General features: G+C 42.1%; 1 protein-coding gene across 1 annotated transcript; it reads left to right on the top strand.

Moving 5' to 3' along the window:
- The first annotated feature begins 3,207 nt into the window (after positions 1 to 3,207).
- LOC125550466 (alanine--tRNA ligase-like) lies at positions 3,208 to 12,781 on the top strand. The gene is made up of 22 exons (XM_048713465.1): positions 3,208 to 3,729; positions 4,518 to 4,658; positions 4,813 to 4,959; positions 5,109 to 5,261; positions 5,384 to 5,519; positions 6,087 to 6,183; positions 6,988 to 7,108; positions 7,761 to 7,823; positions 8,593 to 8,643; positions 8,775 to 8,870; positions 9,098 to 9,196; positions 9,427 to 9,549; positions 10,062 to 10,211; positions 10,305 to 10,376; positions 10,454 to 10,529; positions 10,612 to 10,754; positions 10,851 to 10,959; positions 11,036 to 11,226; positions 11,463 to 11,552; positions 11,675 to 11,860; positions 12,016 to 12,189; positions 12,272 to 12,781. The coding sequence occupies exons 1-22, from the start codon at positions 3,352 to 3,354 to the stop codon at positions 12,341 to 12,343; spliced, it is 2,868 nt and encodes a 955-aa protein (XP_048569422.1). The 5' UTR covers positions 3,208 to 3,351; the 3' UTR covers positions 12,344 to 12,781.
- Positions 12,782 to 13,037: the final 256 nt, after the last annotated feature.

The following is a 13,037-nucleotide window of genomic DNA, read 5'->3' as shown; positions in this document are numbered from 1 at the left end:
TGACCGATAAAGATCTTCGTAGAATATGTAGGAGCCAATATGGGCATCCAGGTCCCGCTATTGGTTATTGACCGGAGACATGTCTCGGTCATGTCTACATTGTTCTCGAACCGTAGGGTCCGCACGCTTAAGGTTTCGATGACAGTTATATAATGAGTTTATGAGTTTTGATGTACCGAAGGAGTTCGGAGTCCCGGATGAGATCGTGAACATGACGAGGAGTCTCGAAATGGTCGAGACGTAAAGATCGATATATTGGACGACTATATTCGGACATCGGAAAGGTTCCGAGTGGTTCGGGTATTTTTCGGAGTACCGGGGAGTTACGGGAATACGGGGGAGAAGTATTGGGCCTTATTGGGCCATACGGGAAAGAGAGAGGGGCTGCCTAGGGCAGGCCGCGCGCCCCCCCAAGGCCTAGTCCGAATTAGACTAGGGGGAGGGGTTGCGCCCCCTCCTTCCTTCCCTTCTCCCTTCCCCTTCCTTGTCTCCTACTCCTACTACATGGAAGGACTCCTAGTTGGACTAGGAAAAGGGGAATCCTACTCCCGGTGGGAGTAGGACTCCCCTAGGGCGCGCCATAGAGAGGGCCGGCCCTCCCCTCCTCCACTCCTTTATATACGGGGGCAGGGGGCACCCCATAGACACACAAGTTGATCTTCGTGATCGTTCCTTAGCCATGTGCGGTGCCCCCCTCCACCATATTCCACCTCGGTCATATTGTAGCGGTGCTTAGGCGAAGCCCTGCGACGGTTGAACATCAAGATCGTCACCACGCCGTCGTGCTGACGGAACTCCTCCCCGAAGCTTTGCTGGATCGGAGCCCGGGGAGCGTCATCGAGCTGAACGTGTGCCAAGAACTCGGAGGTGCCGGAGTAACGGTGCTTGGATCGGTCGGATCGTGAAGACATACGACTACATCAACCGCGTTGTCACAACGCTTCCGCTGTCGGTCTACAAGGGTACGTAGATCACGCTCTCCCCTCTCGTTGCTATGCATCACCATGATCTTGCGTGTGTGTAGGAATTTTTTTGAAATTACTACGTTACCCAACAGATCTACCACGAGATCGGAGAGGCTAAACCCTAGAAGCTAGCCTATGGTATGATTGTTGTTGTCCTACGGACTAAAACCCTCTGGTTTATATAGACACCGGAGAGGGTTAGGGTTACACAAGGTCGGTTACAAAGAAGGAGATATCCATATCCGTACTGCCTAGCTTGCCTTCCACGCCAAGTAGAGTCCCATCCGGACACGAGACGAAGTCTTCAATCTTGTATCTTCATAGTCCAACAGTCCGGCCAAAGGATATAGTCCGGCTGTCCGGAGACCCCCTAATTCAGGACTCCCTCATTCACCCTTGGGGCTGAGCGTATGTACCAGTAGCTATGTGTTTGATATCTCTCTCTCTCTCTCTCGTGTTCTTGATTCGGCACGATCTTGATGTATCGCGAGCTTTGCTATTGTAGTTGGATCTTATGATGTTTCTCCCCCTCTACTCTCTTGTAATGGATTGAGTTTTCCCTTTAAAGTTATCTTATCGGAATGAGTCTTTAAGGATTTGAGAACACTTAATGTATGTTTTGCATGTGCTTATCCGTGGTGACAACGGGATATCATGTGATCTACTTGATATATGTTTTGGTGATCAGCTTGCGGGTTCCATGACCTCGTGAACTTATGCATAGGGGTTGGCACACGTTTTCGTCTTGACTCTCCGGTAGAAACTTTGGGGCACTCTTTGAAGTCCTTTGTGTTGGTTTAGATGAATCTGAGATTGTGTGATGCATATCGTATAATCATACCCACGGATACTTGAGGTGACATTGGAGTATCTAGGTGACATTAGGGTTTTGGTTGATTTGTGTCTTAAGGTGTTATTCTAATACGAACTCTAGGATAGATTGAACGGAAAGAATAGCTTCGTGTTATTTTACTACGGACTCTTGAATAGATCGATCATAAAGAATAACTTTGAGGTGGTTTCGTACCCTACAACAATCTCTTCGTTTGTTCTCTGCTATTAGTGACTTTGGAGTGACTCTTTGTTGCATGTTGAGGGATTGTTATATGATCCAATTATGTTATTATTGTTGAGAGAACTTGCACTAGTGAAAGTATGAACCCTAGGCCTTGTTTCCTAGCATTGCAATACCGTTTACGCTCACTTTTATCATTATTTACCTTGCTGTTTTTATATTTTCAGATTACAAAAACCTTTATCTACCATCCATATTGCACTTGTATCACCATCTCTTCGTCGAACTAGTGCACCTATACAATTTACCATTATATTGGGTGTGTTGGGGAAACAAGAGACTCTTTGCTATTTGGTTGCAGGGTTGTTTGAGAGAGACCATTTTCATCCTACGCCTCTCATGGATTGATATACCTTAGGTCATCCACTTGAGGGAAATTTACTGTTCTACAAACCTCTGCACTTGGAGGCCCAACAACGTCTACAAAAAGAAGATTGTATAGTAGACATCAGCGGCTGACCATATACCCATCTTGTTTCTTAACTGCATATATGATCCAAACCGCGGGGTAGCCTACTCGCAGCCAGGTACTGATTATGACTTTGAGTGAAACTTTTTCACGCAGAACTTGTAGTTCAAGGCATCCAGCCTAAGCACTTTGGTTTGTGCGTGAGGGAGCAGGGAAGCGTTCAAGCGCAATCTCGTCTAGCTTGTGCTCACAGAAGCTTAGTGATGAGGAGTCGTAGGGGGCAAGCTTAGTAATCAATATATACTCGTATCTGTTTTGGAACAACTTTGACCCCGAAAGTCTCTTCTACTCCTCATCACCGGCAAGGGCCGAGATCCATTCCGTCTCCATGGCCCTAAGGCCACCGGAGATGGGACGGACCGGTGCCGGAGCCGGCTGGAGGTAGAGAACCCTACCTTTTTGGAGGCGGCGGCTGACCGTATACCCATCTTGTTTCCTAACTGCATATATGATCCAAACCGCGGGATAGCCTACTCGCAGCCAGGTACTGATTATGACTTTGAGTGAAACAAAACTTGCAGTTTAAGGCATCCAGCCTAAGCACTTTGGTTTGTGCGTGAGCGAGCAGTGAAGCGTCCAAGTTAGTCGCAATCTCGTCCAGCTTGTGCTCACAGAAGCTTGGTGAAGAGGAGTCGTAGGGGGCAAGCTTAGTAAAAGTGTAAATATATACTCCTACCCCTACCTTTTTTCGGAACAACTTTGACCCCGAAAGTCTCTTCTATGTTGCACTTGCCCTGACAGCGTGCCGCCTACTCATCATCACCAAGCCAAACACCAGGGTTTTTCCCGCCGCCGCCGCCGTCGACCTCTCCTCGTTCCGATCATCCACGGTCGGCCCTCCGATGGAGGTGCCGCCGGAGTGGCCGGCCGGCCGGGTCCGGGAGGTTTTCATCGACTTCTTCAAGTCCAGGTCGCACACGCCATGGCCGTCGAGCCCCGTGGTGCCCGTCGGCGACCCCACGCTCCTGTTCACCAACGCCGGGATGAACGGGTTCAAGGCGATATTCCTGGGCCTGGCCGCCCCGGGCTCGCCGCTGGGCCGCCTGCGCCGCGCCTGCAACACGCAGAAGTGCATCCGCGCCGGCGGCAAGCACAACGACCTGGACGACGTGGGGAAGGACACCTACCACCACACCTTCTTCGAGATGCTCGGGAGCTGGTCCTTCGGGGACTACTTCAGGGAGGAGGCCATCGAGTATGCGTGGGAGCTCCTCACCCAGGTATCCGATTCTTCTTGCCTTCAGCCCCTTCTGAAGTTCTGGTCCCTTGCGTGTTAGTTTGTATAGACCTCTGTACCTTTGGGGATGTTTGGTTCACTTTGGTGGTTTCAATGGTGAGTGAAAGCTTGTGTTTTGGGGATGATTAAGCACGAAACGATGATGAGGGTCTGTAACTTATGCGGTGATCTTATACTTTTCATTTAATGATTGGACTGTTGAGGATTATTTAAAATTGTGAGAAATTAGCAATGTATTTTGATTTGTGTGCCTGTTTGGAGTAGGTTTGTTTGTTTACCGATGACTTTGTGCACCCATGATAAGTTAGTAGGACAAACTGTATTGTTATTACTTATAAATGTTCAAATGTACAGTATAACACTTAAAATTTCCATTCATGCCTTAATGAAAAGCACCCTGAAATATATTTTTTTCGTTAAAATCCGGCCCGTGTATATGTTTGCAAAACTGAGCTCTTTACTGTTTTGCCAGAGTTAATAATTAATCGTTGTTTTGTACAACAAGTTTGGTCGTTTTGGTTATATATTCATTGACTCTGGCTTTCTGACCTCCCATCTAAGATATAAAGGCATTATGTGCAGAGTGAATCTTGTTCTGGTCAGAGACATGTATGTTGCCTATTTTTGTATGTAGGGTATCTGGAACATAAATATATCTGAACAAGAAAAAAAAGAAAATGATGTGAAAACTATAGATGTACACATTTACAACTGAAATTTAAACAATTGCTACCTTCTTACTACCTACTGATTGCTATTTCATATGTACAGGTCTACAAATTGCCCACTGATAGAATTTATGTAACATACTTTGGTGGTGATGAGAAAGCTGGTCTCACTCCCGATACCGAGTCGAAAATCATATGGTTGAAGTATCTACCGAATGAAAGAGTTCTGCCTTTCGGTTGCAAGGTATTCTGGATGTGCTTGGTTTGTTGGTCGAATTCCTGGCTGTTTTGGACATTATTATGTTGTACTAGTTTCACTTTCTTCGTTTCTGTTGGACCTATACTATTGTCTGAATATCCCTATTAAAGAACAGTATTACAATGTATTCTTTGAGCAGGATAACTTTTGGGAGATGGGCGACACAGGTCCTTGTGGGCCATGCTCAGAGATTCATTTTGATCGTATTGGCAACCGTGATGCAGCTTCATTAGTGAATAATGATGACCCTACATGTATTGAGATATGGAATCTTGTGTTTATTCAGGTTAACATGCTATTCTTTAGAAACTCATTTCTTTGTAGATTGTTGAGCTTTAATCTCAACACACCATCTGTTACTCTGTTTTATTGGTGCACACCTATTTGCTTTTTTATCTGTTCTATGCACTGATATTTGGCTATTTTAATACCCAGTTCAACAGGGAATCAGATGGTACTTTGAGATCCTTGCCAGCAAAACACGTTGACACTGGAATGGGCTTCGAGCGTTTAACTTCTATCCTTCAGAATAAAATGAGCAATTACGATACAGATGTATTCATGCCAATATTTGATGCCATCCACAAGGTATTTTGTCCAGATGCACACTTGCAGCTTCTTTTTGTGCTTGTGAGTTGTGACTACAGTAATAAATTGCTGCCTGAAGTAAATGATATTCATTGTTAATTTGATATGCATTATGAGTGCAGCTGGCAGGCGTTGGAATTCAACCATACTCTGGTAAATTAGGATCCGATGATGTTGGGCAAGTTGATATGGCATATAGGGTTGTTGCAGATCACATAAGAACCCTTTCTTTTGCTATTGCTGATGGTTCTCAACCTGGTGAGTTCATACTGTTTTGGTTTGTGGATACATGATTTAAAATGATTGCCATCCATTTATATGGTTTAGTTGTGTAAACATATGGAATAATAATAATACACCTGAATGCCTTGTTAAGTTGCTTGCTGCACCGCATCCTACACAATAGGATGTTTAAGTAGCTCCATCTCATATTTGTATGTGAGACAATATTAATTAGTAATCTAGAATGACATATAATATGAAGCAAGCAATTAATGATTCTCTTGCTTGTCGTGTATGCAGTAGAAATTACCACTTGGATCTATAATAGCTGCAAAATAACATCATATGGTGCACATATGTTGCAGTTACATAATATTTCGGCAATAAAAGTTCACAACAACTGCAGAAAATATGTCACTGACTTCATTCAGCTTAATGCGGATCCACAATCTTGATCAACCTATCTAGTGCGGATGGTTTAGAATTGAAGATTTTGTGGCAACTACTGAGTTATTGTATTTTCTTGTATTTTTACAGTGATTCAGGGCTTTGTTTTGTGTTATCCAATGATGTTTCTTTGTTCTAATACGAGATTTTCTGTAGGAAATGAGGGAAGAGAGTATGTTCTAAGACGTATACTTAGACGTGCTGTCCACTTTGGTCATCAAAAATTGATGGCAAAGAAAGGGTTTTTTAGCTCGTAAGAACTCTAACCTGCATCTGTTTTATTCTGTACATTTTCCTTATTAATATATTTTCATAGCTTTTTGTTTACTTGGAATGCTGAAAATGCAATGCAAGGCTTATGAGAATGACCGTAGATGTCCAGAATTTTGCTCTAGTCGGTATGGCAGCCTGAATGTTTCGCTTTGGTCGTGAAATGGAACATTCACCCACGCTAGTTGAACGTAATTGCCAGTACACCCTATTCTGTACAATTAATAACTACATTATAGTCTATAGACATGAATATTCAAAGTACAGTAACATGAGGTGGGCACATAGAAGTTTGCCAGCTGGTGATCGTAGAATGGTCGATCTGTACATTCTCTTAAATAAGCTAACTCCATAATTACTAATTAGCTGTATTAGGACATGTTCCTTAAAAGAGACACAGTACCAGGCAGGGTTCCTGGCTGTAGCTGATTTTGTTGATGGGTGGTTGGGTACTGGGAGAACAAAGTCCAGCCCAGAATTTGTTGAAATTTGAACTGTTGGTCAATTTATTGTTTTGAAAGGAATTTTACAGGAAATCTTAACTAGCATCTGTCCAATTTTTGTGTGGTACTTTGAAGGTTAGCAGATTGACATTCAACAACGAAGTATTGGGCTAAGCTCTTTTAAACATGACAACCTTTTGTGTTTTTACTTCTGCTGTTCTGTATCAATTTTTTCAGTTGTTTCTTATTCTCTCTCCATATTTCCAGTGACTGGCATCCTTCTCTCATCGTTTTTTCTCAAAGCATCATTTGATTTACCACTATTTTGTATCTTGCTTGTACAGCCTTGTAGATGTTTTTGTCCAATTGATGGGTGACGTGTTTCCTGAGCTGAAGGACAATCAAAAAAAGATTAAAGATATAATTAAAGACGAAGAGGCAAGCTTTGAGAACACTCTAGTGAAGGTAATGTTGGTTGCCAGGAGTATTTGCATAACAGTAACATCAATTTGGCCCGAGTGGAGTTTGTTTTAGTAATTTCATTGCAACCAAATCCAAGTGTTTGCACACTCTTAGGCAGTGTTTTCATACTTTATCCTTTTCTTTAAAGCATGCTTTATCCTTCTGAACATGTGCTAGTCTCAAAGTAATTTAGCTAGTTTGTTATCAGATAACCTAAATTTTTGTTGTTCCGGAGGCTCTGGGCCAGTTTAATTATACCCTATATCTTCTGTACCACTGTTTTGCTCGTGTGATACTGCTAAAGGCTTTATATATGTTAATGTGTTGTGGCGAGTAACCAGGTAGTGTCTTGTTTTGAGGCAACACATTAAGGAACATATCCAGGGTGATAGTTTCAATCTTGGTATACAACAGCTTAGTTCAATCATAATAATTAGCACACACGATAAATTGTCTCACCTTTTCGGTGAAATGACCATTAGTAATCCAATTTCTTTGGTTTCCTCATGGGCATGATTATGTTTATCATGCTTATATCTTAAGGGTAGTTCCTACTAGGCGCCTTGCCATTGTGTTTCATATATCGAAACAGAGACTAAGAAAGCTTACAGTTGTTCAGACAGTTAACTGATTGTGCTGTTGGTGTAATTTTCAGGGATATGAGAGATTTAAGAAAGCTGCAGATGCTGAGAATGGTGGGGCAGTACTTAGTGGCCAGGCAAGTGCTTTGGCTTTGATTACCACCGCATTACTTGATTTATTTTGTTTTCACTCGAAGATGTTTGCACCTAAGCAGACTTATAGTCTGTTTGTTGTCTGGGCATGTGTTGTGTTATATATTCTTGCCGATCGAAAGCACTCATCTTTATCGACTAAATGCTTTTTTGTCTCTTCCTCACTAAACGCCCACTTCCTGGCTCCTCCCTCTTTGCCTAGCGGTTAAGTAGATAGTAGGTCCCCCCTGGCCCCGCAACCAAGAGTCACTCGTCGAAAGCTGACCAGGAAGACAATAACTGCTATTTCAAGAAAGCATGGTTGGAGTTCTTCTATTGACGAAGGGAAGAGGACGGTCTTACTTTTCAGAGATACCTGACTTATTAGTGGACTGGTCATGTCATAGCGGAAGGTCAGAGGTGGGAAACAAGGAAACAGAGGAAATGCTTACTGGGACATAGCCTTCGGTACGAGTTGAAGGGAAGAGGTTTGATTGCTAATAAAATGAGTGGAAGAGCTGCTCGGTCAAAGGCATTCTCTCAAGTAGCAAAGGCAAGAGGAAAAGCAGGAATGAAGGTTGCTAGGTACCGCTCCGTGGTAACATCTATCGATTCCGCTATCGGGAAAGTTTGGCAAGGGGAAGTTCACTGCATAGAAACATGCCTCTTAGATCATACTTCGGTCATGTTTATCAATGTTCTGTTACATCCTGCTGAACTTTTCAAGTTTATATTGGTATCTTTCATGTTTGCAACCGTTATTTTTACTTTCAGGATGCATTTGTTCTGTGGGACACCTATGGTTATCCAATTGATTTGACCGAGGTTTGTTCTTCATTGTTTCATCAGTAAATTTAATCAAATTAATTTCACAGTAATATACTTTTCATGTTTATGCTGTTGTTAAAGCTTTTATTGTCTGTTTTCTGGTATCGTTGTTGTTTCCTATCTCATAGGTCATGGCAGTTGACTTCGGGCTCTCTGTTGACATGGAGGGTTTTAATGTTTGTATGGAAGAAGCAAGGCAAAAGGCTAGGAATGCTCGCTACAAGGTTGTATTTATTTCTCCTTAAATATAAAACTTAATCCTTCACTTTGTGGTTTTTTATGCTATCCAAGTATTATTACTAATGCTGTTTGTTGTTTAATAATAATGTTGTACTTAACTTAAACATAGCATCTCTTATATGCCACTGATGCTCAATTGATTGGGCAACTTTTGTCTGCTATGGTTTATATCATACTTATTTCTGATTTTGTTATATATGTTCTCTTGCAGGCTGGTGGCAAATCTATTGTCCTGGATGCTAATGCTACATCGCAGCTGCACAATCAGGGGCTTGCCAGCACAAATGATAGCCCGAAATTCAAACACGAGGTTAAATGATTAATTAGATTATGTAGTTGTGGTTTGGCTATTTAGGATTACGTAGAATTTCATTCTACTTTGGCCCAAAAATTTACAAAGCACCCCCTCTTCGAATCACCTTCAAGTAGTGAATTTACCTGGCTACCAGCTTTTGATTGTTCTTGCACTGTTCATACTTCTCAGTGTGTTTAAACATTTATATATTGATTATGGCCGATATACCTAAACACATTTTGCAGGTACATAGCAGTGTTGTGAAAGCTATCTATACTGGCTCAGAGTTCATAGCCACTGCTTCTGGTGATGAAGATTTTGGTCTTGTTTTGGAAAGCACAAGCTTCTATGCAGAACAGGGTGGTCAGGTACAACTTCACTTCTGACAGTGTCATGTTGGCGTAGTTGAATGAAAATGTCAAGTGCAATCACCACTCGAGTTTTATCAGCTTACCTACTGAATAAGCATGACATTCTGTTTTTCTTTTAATGTACTGTCATGTGGGCCATTACTACAGCTCGATGGTTACCTTCGCTTGCGAGTTAGATATTTTCTATAGTAACTATTGAGCTGATGTCGGTGTCCTCCTGTAGCAATGGCCCCACATGACAGTATTTTGTTAAATTTAACAGAATTATGTTGGTTCATTCATTAGTAAAGTAGACGCATAATTTCTGTTTGAAAGTTATTCTTTGATTGTAACCAGAACAAAAAACGATTAGTGCACCCTGAAGAGTGATACCTCCTGTTGGTTTTATACTTGTATATATAAACTTTTCCTCTTTTTAATGAACGATACACAGCTCTCCTGCATGTTCTAGAGTTGCGCCATGCATTGTATGAACTCTTTTGACATGCCATATGATATTTCTGGATTAGATCTATGACACTGGGAGTATCGAGGGGCCATCTGGATCTTTCGCTGTGAACAATGTCCAAGTGTTTGCTGGCTATGTCCTGCATATCTGTTCATCTCTGGAAGGGCCTGACTCCAAGGCATTGTCTGTTGGCGATGAAGTGAAATGCAAGGTAACATTCTTTACTGATTAATTCCTTATACCGAATCAGTTAACCTGTGAAATTTGCTAAATTACATTGGGATACTTCTATTACTCTTGGTAGGTTGATTACACACGGCGTGCTCTCATTGCTCCAAACCACACATGTACCCATATGCTGAACTTTGCTCTAAGGGTATGTTCTCAAGCCTCTCAGATTTTACGGGGAGTGCTTTTTTTTCACTCATGAAGGTTTTGCTATTGTAAGTGTAGGAAGTACTTGGTGACCATGTTGACCAGAAAGGTTCCATTGTTCTTCCAGAGAAGCTGAGATTTGATTTCTCCCATGGTATGCTGTGATTCCTTTTATATCGCATCCGCATGATATTTTTCCTCAGCTTGTCAACTCAACTGTTAGTACATAATAACAGGGAAACCTGTTCAGCCTGAAGATTTGAGAAGAATCGAGGATATAGTGAACCAGCAAATAAAGGACGGGCTGGAGGTATCTGCACAAGAAATAAAATTAGCTGACGCGAAGCGCATAAGTGGCCTGCGAGCGGTGTTCGGCGAAGTGCGTTCTCTTACTCAGCTTGACATACCATGTTCTCATATCTCGTTTGCCTGCCCTGCTGTTTCTCGTAATTCGCTTTACATTTGGACTTTGTAGATCTACCCTGACCCTGTAAGAGTTGTATCGATTGGTCCCAAAGTGGAAGATCTGCTTGCAAACCCTGAAAGCAAACAATGGTTATCCATATCAACTGAGCTGTGTGGAGGTATAGTTATTTACTGCTCTGTTCTATGTAATTCTACGTTTGTGCGTTTACGTCATCTGAAGTTTATGTGTATCAGGTACGCACATTTCGAACACTAGAGATGCTGCAGCATTTGCCCTCATATCTGAAGAGGGTATCGCAAAAGGTGTTCGGAGGATAATGGCTGTTACTGCTGAGTGTGCCTCCCAGGCTATCAAGTTGGCACAATTGATCGAAACTGATATCAATGAAGCATCTAAACTACTGGACGGAGCGACATTGGAAATGGTACTAAACTTTTCCCTTTTGTTCTTGTGTCTCTTCAGTATGAGCTATATATATATGGCTGTGATACTCTCATAAATTGGATATTATTAAAAGATTTTGGGATTTTTGTTTGTTTTCTTCCAAATATTATGTCCTTGGCCTTTATATGAATAGATGGTGTCAGTTTTACTTTGTAGCCATTTCCTGTTGATCTGCTTTGTACTAGATCGTATCTAAGAATGATGTTTCTTCATCAGAAAATTGGGTCCATCAAGAACACACTGGATGCAGCTGCTATCCCAGCTGCAAGAAAAGCTGATCTAAGAGGCAATATCTCAAAATTGGAGGTCTGTATTTGTTTCAGTCATTTGTCACATCTTGTCAAGGAGAAAGTATTTAGTACGATATTTGGTATTCTATTGGTAGTTTAAATGAAAGCTGCTGATTACAGCTGTGTTGCATATATCAGGATCAACTTAGGAAGGCGAAGAAGAAAATGGGCGAAGAAAATATCCAAAAGGCTGTCAAGACTGCCATGGATGCCGCAGAAGCTGCTCTTTCTGAAGGAAAACCCTTCTGTGTTGCTCGTGCCGATGTCGGTCTTGACACCACTGCTGTCCGTGAAGCAGTTGTCAAAGCCATGAACCGTTTCAAGGTCAGTACTCCAATCCATTTATGTCTAGTAATGTCCCCATCATTCATCTAAAAATAACTATAGATACACAGCATAATTTCTAACTTGCTCCAACAATTTATTTTTGTACCAATCAAAACATTAAATTTGTATTCCTTGTGTCAAAACTTTCCCAGAGTCTGCCGATGATGGTATTCAGCACAGACGAGGCATCAAACAAGGCTGTTGTTTATGCTGGTGTACCTCCCGACGCACCCAATGGCTTCAAGGTGTTGGATTGGCTTACACCTTCAATCGCACCACTCAAGGGGAGAGGAGGCGGCGGCAAGAACGGTCTTGCCCAGGGCCAGGTGAGGCATTGTTTTTATTAATCTTTAAGCGAAGTCTCTTTGGTAAAAAATCTACTAATTATCTCTGAATCCTGCAATGCAGGGAAGTGATGCTTCTCGGGTCAAGGAGGCCATGGAGATTGCTACCCAGATAGCTTCAATGAAGCTGAGCTGATTTGTTGACACTGGCCTTTGAAGTCTGTTTCAACAGTACCATATGTAAATGTGTTAGTATAGTTTGGTTTATCAAAATTGAGAGAAATAGTGAAATTTCTATATCAATCAATGGCTGTTGTGCTTACTATAAAAAAAAATGCTTATAACAATCATCCTTTGAAGTCTCACGGCTGGCTCGCGTCCCAGTTTCGATTTGGCTTCGGTGGGAAGCCACCATTATTGGGGGTGGCTTCCTCTTCATGGATAGTTCGTATGGATGTGGATTGTGTAGGCATGGCATGGTTTCGGTGTAGAGAGAATTACGAGTCCCATGTAATTTGTGACATCTTATGAACTTTTTTTTTACTAATTCTGAATGGACTATGATATTTTTTTACCCGAGGCCTAGATGCCACAGAAAATCGAAATCCGAGCAGTCCGACCATTGTAGCAAAAATCCCCTATGTGCAACAAAATTTTATACTCTTGCAACATCATTGCATCATTTTTTCACATGTGTCAAAACCTTGAAGGAGACAACACAACATTTGAGACACCACATGCAATAGTTCTTTGTATGCAATAAATTCTCAACAGTCACAACCTGGAGCTCTGGACTAAACTATGAGGCTTCGTGCCGGCTCTTGCCCGCTCGCCATCCTCGCCGGATCCGGCGAGATCCGGCTGGAATCCTTGCCGGCATCGCCCTCCCA

The sequence above is a fragment of the Triticum urartu genome, chromosome 4 (genome assembly GCF_003073215.2).
Source record: "Triticum urartu cultivar G1812 chromosome 4, Tu2.1, whole genome shotgun sequence".
NCBI classification, from domain to species: domain Eukaryota; kingdom Viridiplantae; phylum Streptophyta; class Magnoliopsida; order Poales; family Poaceae; genus Triticum; species Triticum urartu.
Note: the sequence above shows the minus strand (reverse complement) of the source record. Positions and strands in the feature narration are given on the sequence as shown.